At 42.6% G+C, this 7,105-nt stretch overlaps 1 protein-coding gene across 6 annotated transcripts in view; it reads left to right on the top strand.

Moving 5' to 3' along the window:
* The window catches only part of LOC118341104 (ankyrin repeat and SOCS box protein 2-like), a 9,898-nt gene extending 3,399 nt beyond the window's left edge, over positions 1-6,499 (top strand). For 5 of the 6 annotated variants that reach the window (XM_035679292.1, XM_035679288.1, XM_035679290.1 and 2 more), the window contains exons 2-10: positions 554-876; positions 1,062-1,172; positions 1,476-1,645; positions 1,733-1,888; positions 2,950-3,195; positions 4,021-4,192; positions 4,877-5,459; positions 5,534-5,687; positions 6,095-6,499. In XM_035679292.1, the coding sequence (XP_035535185.1) occupies positions 575-876; positions 1,062-1,172; positions 1,476-1,645; positions 1,733-1,888; positions 2,950-3,195; positions 4,021-4,192; positions 4,877-5,459; positions 5,534-5,687; positions 6,095-6,234 (2,034 nt within the window). In that variant the 5' untranslated portion in view covers positions 554-574 and the 3' untranslated portion in view covers positions 6,235-6,499. Of the gene's footprint in view, positions 1-31; positions 409-553; positions 877-1,061; positions 1,173-1,475; positions 1,646-1,732; positions 1,889-2,949; positions 3,196-4,020; positions 4,193-4,876; positions 5,460-5,533; positions 5,688-6,094 lie in introns of those variants that run through there. The other variant, XM_035679291.1, reaches the window with a different exon arrangement.
* Positions 6,500-7,105: the final 606 nt, after the last annotated feature.

Here is a 7,105-nt window from a genome sequence, read left to right as displayed (position 1 = left end):
CTTGAAATTCCATGCCACGGGCACGCTGTTTGACGGAATGTCGTAAATAGCACAACTTTTAATCATGAATGTCTTTAGATGGCTGTGTCCAAATCTGAATGATTGATCCTTTGCACGATTTGTGCTCGGACCCTAATTAAAGGCTTGTAAGAAGACAAGTATGTGTTCTGTTTTCAACATCTGCACTACAAGCAACCATTCTGCCGAAAGTCACCAGTCATCTACAGATAATATATTTTATATAATAATATTATGTGAATTAAATGATTTCTGAAAGAAAATGCAATAATTATTCCAACCAGCAGGGGGCCATAATACCTACATGAGAAAGGTCTGAGGAGGGAAGTCTGTGGTTGGACTTCACACACATTGGACCTTTAAAGAAACAGACCAACAATATAAAACTCTGTTAGTGCCTCCCACAGGTTGCACATTTCATTACATCTCACTATTCTGTGTCATAAGTTGTTCCCTTTGGTCAGACAAATACGTCATCATTCTCCAGAAAGTCAGAATTCTTTACAGCAGTTTGTTTCTCTTCTGTTTGTTTCAGCCAGTGAATCATAGTGCCATCATGGCAGCCGCCAGTCTCTCTCGCTCTGGATCAGCCGCTCTGACCTTTGAGGATTACTCTATCTATAGTAACCTGAGTGATGAAGAGCTGCTGCAGCTCGCCATTGAGCGCAGTCTGACCGACGCGCAAGGCTACACTGCTGCTGTCGCCACCTCACCCCCTCACCCCCTGGACAGCAACAGCCTGAACCCTACAGCCAGAAACCACAACCACCAAAGCCACAGCTCCCATAATCCACCTCCAGACCAGACTGCCGCCCCCTACAGTTCTCCAAATCCTCCAAGTGAAACGCCTCCTGATCCGTATGTCACAGTTTTATTTTCTTCCTGTTGTGTGTTGATGAAACTTTTATTGCATATGTTTACTTTTTAAGTCACTAAAACCAGTCCAGCAGTCCTAGTTTAAGTTTTAGTATGATTCCTCTGAACATGGTCTTAAGTCCAGCTTTGCGCTCTGATTGGTTGTTGTCTTGGTGTTGTTGTGGCAGGAAGACGTTTGATGGGACAATCAGTCACTTCATGACGGGTTCTGGGAAGAGGATGATGGCGTATCGCAGGGCCGACGGCAGTTTGGTCCACATCGTTCCAGAACCTGAAGAGTGAGTCAAGTTCTGTGTAAATAAAAGAGATAGAAGATAGAGTTTTTATTCACACTGGATCAAGTTGCCTTCCTTTTGTAATGAATAATATTGTTAAAAAAATAACAACTATTTTTGCAATTTTCATTCTCCCATAATTTCATTGCAAAAAGAACTGCCTAAAGTCACGACAACAAGCATTGTTAGAATAACTGAAATCAGGAATGTTAGGCCACAACAATCCCAAACAAAGCCTGTGACATCCTGGAGGGAGTGATATATCAGACAGGTGAGACAGGTAGCTGATGGGTATTATTCCCACAGGGAGGAGGAGCCTCTGTTCAAAGCAATTCGTGTTGGTGATGCAAACAAAGTGAAAGCATTGGTGACATGCTCAGGAACAAACCTGATGCTACCGAACAAACCAGGTTGGCTCGCAATTCATCAGGCGGCATGGTATGGCCAGGACACTTGTCTGAGAGTGCTGCTGTCAGGTAGATATACAATATAAATATATAAAATATTCTTATATATGCACACACGAAAACATCACACAGTCCTCTGTCTGTTTCTGTGCTCAGCTCAGCCAGGGATGATCAACAAGCGAACGGAGCGCGGTGAGTCAGCGTTGCTTGTTGCCATCAGCAAAGAGCGGCTGCAGTGTATTGAGGTGCTGCTGGAGAGAGGAGCTGACCCGGACATCCCAAACTACGACCGAGAGACTCCGCTCTACAAAGGTAAAAATGACAGGAAGTGATGTCAGCATCCCAACAAACTGATTGGCCTAACATCACAGCATCAGAGCCACAGTTCATCTGACATCACACGCACATGTAGTTTACGGGAGGAGGACAAGGTCTCCAAATTCTGGATGAAAATAAACGTCCGATATTCTCAGGACACAAAATTATGTTGTTGTACTGCTTACATTTATCCAATTTTTTTTAAATAGGACTTTATTGTAATTTCTCTGCAGTAAAGGACAAAACTGAATACCAATCCAAAACCTATTATCAGAGTATCTGCCCCAAACACTTTCGCTCTCCATCCAGACCAATCTTCTGGACCCCCCACCAGTCTGGTGTTCTGTTTTGTCATACTGCTGGACCTTTCAGCAGAGACAGTGAACCACCAGATCTTCCTCTCTCCCCTACATGAACTGGTAGTCTAAGGGTACTCAGGGTCTCCCTGATCACATCTGACCTCATGGGGTACAATCTGTGTCAGAACCTTGTAGCCTCACTCAGGGTTCTGTTCTGGTTCCCCTTCTCTTCCTCAGTGGATGTCTAATTATAATAATAATAATAATAATAATAATAATAATAATAATATTTTATAGTAACAGACAAGTAACAGTAAAAGAATTATCAGTAAAAACAACTATAAACTCACCTTCAGACTGAAACCTCTCCATCTCATTGTTTCTAAATGTAGCACATTTAAAGAATTGTATGTACTGGTATGAACAGTTAATGGGTTGTATCTTCATGGTCAGGGTTAACCCTAACCCTAGCTTCAGATAAATAAAAGTAATGTAATGATCTGCTTCTGATACTAAACTCAGAGTATCCGCTGAACTTCCCCACACCTGCAATCAGGTACCTGTTGATACCAAATATGTTGAGTTCTGATTTAGAATGATGGTTTAGTGTCTCCAAAGGTCTTAAAAAGTAAAAATAAACCCCAGAAGGAAATCCTTTTTCTGATAAGCTGTCATTTAGATTTAGCGAAGCTGGAGGAGATAGTTTGGGTGGTCTGTCCCTTTAATAAACTTAAGTCTTTCTTTCTTATTCTGCAGCTTGTGAGAGGAACAGTGCTGCGATGGTGGTGGCACTGTTGAACCACGGTGCAGCAGTTAACACTCACTGTATTCAGGGTTGGACCGCCCTGCAGGAAGCTGTGTGCAGGAACAACATGGAGATCTGTGAGATACTGCTGAAGGCCGGAGCCAAACACAACCTCACCAACATGTACGGCATCTCACCGCTGTTTACTGCGGCTCAGAGCGGCCAGCTCGCGGCGCTGCGCTTCCTCCTCAAACATGGTATGGTATTTATTGTATAAAGAGCAACTTATAATCATGAAACACATCCATCCACATCCACTTTATGATTTGTATCTATATTTTCTGACAGACCTGAGATACAGTTCAGTGTATTTGAGGTTAAAGTATATACACTGGAAATAAGGGAACACCTGGCACAGACTTTAGTCCCTGGTTCCTCTGATTGAAACACAGGTAAAGTTCTTCAAAAGGTTCTTGTTTTCCTGAAAAGGTGATGTCACGATATATTGACACACCTTTGAATGTCACTGTCAGTCACATCCTGGCCAGCTGGCTCCCTTGCTCCTTCCACAGGCGGTTGCACACCGTCCCAACTCTGTTGGCGCACATTTTCAGTTCAAACTGACGAAACTCTGCACAGTTGTTTTCGCTCCTCAAATGTTCTCAGAAGTGAATTTATGAAACAAATTAATGAAAAACTTCCGGTTGTTGGTCTATTGTGATTGCTCCAGTGCTTTGCATTGTGGGATATGGTAAGAGAGGTAGACTGGTCTGACGCATACTGGACATTTTTCAAGACGTGGGTACTTTTGGCATACTGCAGATTTGACTTTTGTTTGTATACTGGATACTACATGTTATATTGTGTTGTACAGCAGGAGGTTTTCAACACAGCCTTCTTCTCCTGTGCTAACTACTGTTGCTTCAAGCTTACAAGCTAAAACCTTCATAAGTGAAGAACTTGTTTTCACTTTGTGTCATATTGTCTCTTTGTGAAAAAGCTGCTACGTTCAGAATTATGGGTTATGTGTCTTTTAGAAAAGGACTGACCCCTGACCCCTGACCCTTCCTGTGACCCTGCAGGTGCAGACATTAACAGTCAGGCTGCTGACGGAGCCACCGCTCTGTATGAAGCCACTAAAAATGGACACGAAGAAGTTGTGGAGCTCCTCCTCTCTCAGAAAGCAGATGCCAACAAACCTGGAAAGACGGGATTATTACCGCTCCACATCGCCGCCCAGAGAGGAAGTGACACGTACGTTTACTGTCTGTGTGGAGTCAGAAAAAACATTTTATTGGTATAAAGGAGTGAGAATACAGTAATACACTGAATTATACTAATATATTGTTTATGAACAGGACATATTAATAACAATAAACAAATAAATATTGATCGAGACAAACTGAAGTTATTGATCGTATAACTTGCATTGATATTGAACATTTAATAGTCTTCCCACAAAATCCTTTTCTATCTGACCCTTATTTTAAATAAACTTTTGAATTTCCTTAATGAAATTTTTCTTCTCTAACTATTGAGTGTATGTTGCTATGTTGTTGCTGTGCCACCTGTCTGTCGTCTGCTTCTCTCTCTCTCTGCTCTGTCTGTCTCTCCGTGTCTCTCTTCTTCTCCATCCCCAGTACTGGTTGAACGGCCCAACAAACCGCACCCACCGAGAGCGAGTGTCTGTCCTGAGTTGTTGCGCGCTGTGTAAAGGCAGGTTTGCGCGCACCCAGCGCCAATCGTTGTCTCGATGACTGGTGGGTCTCTGTAAATGTTATAAGGAGTTCGGTCTAGACCTGCTCTATTTTAAAAGTGTCCTGAGATAAATTCTGTTATGAATTGGCGCTATACAAATAAAATTGAATTGAATTTGAATTGAATAACTCAGAGTTGGAGTAATTCTGATCTAATTCCTGTGATGTTTCCTGTTTGCAGCATTGTCTCCATGTTGATCCAGGCCACCAGTAAGACCAGAGTCTGGCGGACCGGCATCAGTCCACTCCACCTTGCCGCTGAACGTAACCGTGATGACATCCTCGAGACTCTGATTGAGGCCGGCTTCGACGTCAACGCTCAGCTGTCTGTAGAACGATCAAAGCTATATGAAGACCGGCGCAGCACGGCGCTCTACTTCTCTGTCATTAACAACAACATCGACGCTGTGCGCATGCTACTGGCGGCTGGCGCCAACCCGAACCTGGACGTGTTCAGGCCGCTGATGGTGGCGACGAGGCTGGGCTGCATCCAGACCGTCACCTTGCTGGTGGAGCACGGTGCTGACATCAACGCCTGCATCCCTACACACCCCACCACCTTCCCTGCCGTTTACATGTTCTCCATGAAGTACCTGCCCATGTTCAAGTACCTACTGGACCACGGAGGCCACGCCCTCTCCTGCTTTGACTGTATCTATGGCAACCAACTTCATCCACCAGTCGAAACCAGCAGATTAGTGAGGGGTCACCTCCGCTACAGTGACAGCAACTTGACAGACACACAACAAATTAGAGGTGTTCAGGTGAATTTAAATAAGTCATCAAGAATGATGTGATTGATTATTCTGTTACTGATTGATTATTCTGTGACTGACAGTTCTGTGAGATGATATCAGCCCCCAGTATCTGTCGGTGGGCAGGGCCAATCATTGACATCCTATTGGACTACGTTGGTAATGTGCCTCTCTGCTCCAGACTGATGGAACACCTGAACAGTTTCTCCGACTGGAGCGTCATCAAGGACAAAGCGGGTGAGTCAATAACTGATAATAAACTGGTAATTGATCAAGTGTTCCACCAGCACGCATCAGTGAAAAAAAGATTTCCAGTGATGTTACAGGTCTGTATAATAGTTTCCAGTGATGTAACTGGTTAGTGATGTTACAGGTCTGTGTAATAGTTTCCAGTGATGTTACTGGTTAGTGATGTTACTGGTCTGGATAATAGTTTCCAGTGATGTTACTGGTTAGTGATGTTACAGGTCTGTGATATAGTTTCCAGTGATGTTACTGGTTAGTGTAATAGTTTCCAGTGATGTTATTGGTTAGTGATGTTACCGGTCTGTGTAACAGTTTCCAGTGATGTTACTAGTTAGTGATGTTACTGGTCTGTGTAATAGTTTCCAGTGATGTTACTGGTTTGTGTGATTTTCTTCCAGCTCCTCCGCGGCCTCTCCTTCAGCTCTGCAGATTGCAGATAATAGAGCTGGTTGGATGTCAGCTGGTGGAGAAGTTACCACTGCCTGGAGGTCTGATCCGCTTCCTGAAACACCAGGAGGGACCTGTGGATGACTGCTAGATGCATATTATGTGAAAAAGGAAACAAAATCGCTGTAATAAAACAGAGAGTGTGGCAGACAATATCAGACTGACTGAATGTGTAAGTAGCCTAAAAATAAACCTTTATTTTACTATCCACTGCTTTAAACTGAAACTGTCATAATTAAACCATTTAAGGAGTTAACTGTCCTTTACACAAATGAACAGTTGTACATTTAAAGTGGAGGTTCATATGTTACTCAGGAAATTGGTTTATTTGTCAAATTAAAACAAAGTTTGGAATATTTCTGAGCGTGTTAAATTAATTAAGTGAGTTGACACACAGTAACAATAATTATGGTCACAGTGTTAAAATGATAACAGTACTTAACTGAATGGCAGTAGTCCTACCTGTAGTATTTGAATGCAGTCTAATGAAAATAATGCAAATACAGACATAAATGGAATTTATGTGACAATAGTAATAATAGTAACTGTAGTAATAATAATATTAATAATAATAATATTAATAATAATAATAATTATTGATAATAATATCAACTTTAACTCAACAATTTCTCAAACAGTCAAGGCTCAGAGTAGGTTCAAATGGCCCGAAGATGGTATTAAATATCTCGGCATCAAAATCCCCCCATTGTTAGAACATTTATATGACGCGAATTACAGAACCATGATACAAATTAAAGCTGCAAGCAGCGTTGGGTGGGCCCTCGCACTCCACGCAACTCGGGGCGTGCTGTGGCCGCGTCACGTGCCGTCGTAACACGTGCGGACCACAACATGAAAATTTCACGCAAATCAGATCAAAGTCGCTATGCAGCGCTTACTTCCTGTTGCCAGTAGGTGGCGCTATCACTATATCTGAATATTGTCATGTAGACGTGTTCATG

The sequence above is a fragment of the Morone saxatilis genome, unplaced genomic scaffold (assembly GCF_004916995.1).
Source record: "Morone saxatilis isolate NCDOM2014 unplaced genomic scaffold, NCSU_SB_2.0 Contig7, whole genome shotgun sequence".
NCBI lineage: Eukaryota > Metazoa > Chordata > Actinopteri > Moronidae > Morone > Morone saxatilis.
Note: the sequence above shows the minus strand (reverse complement) of the source record. Positions and strands in the feature narration are given on the sequence as shown.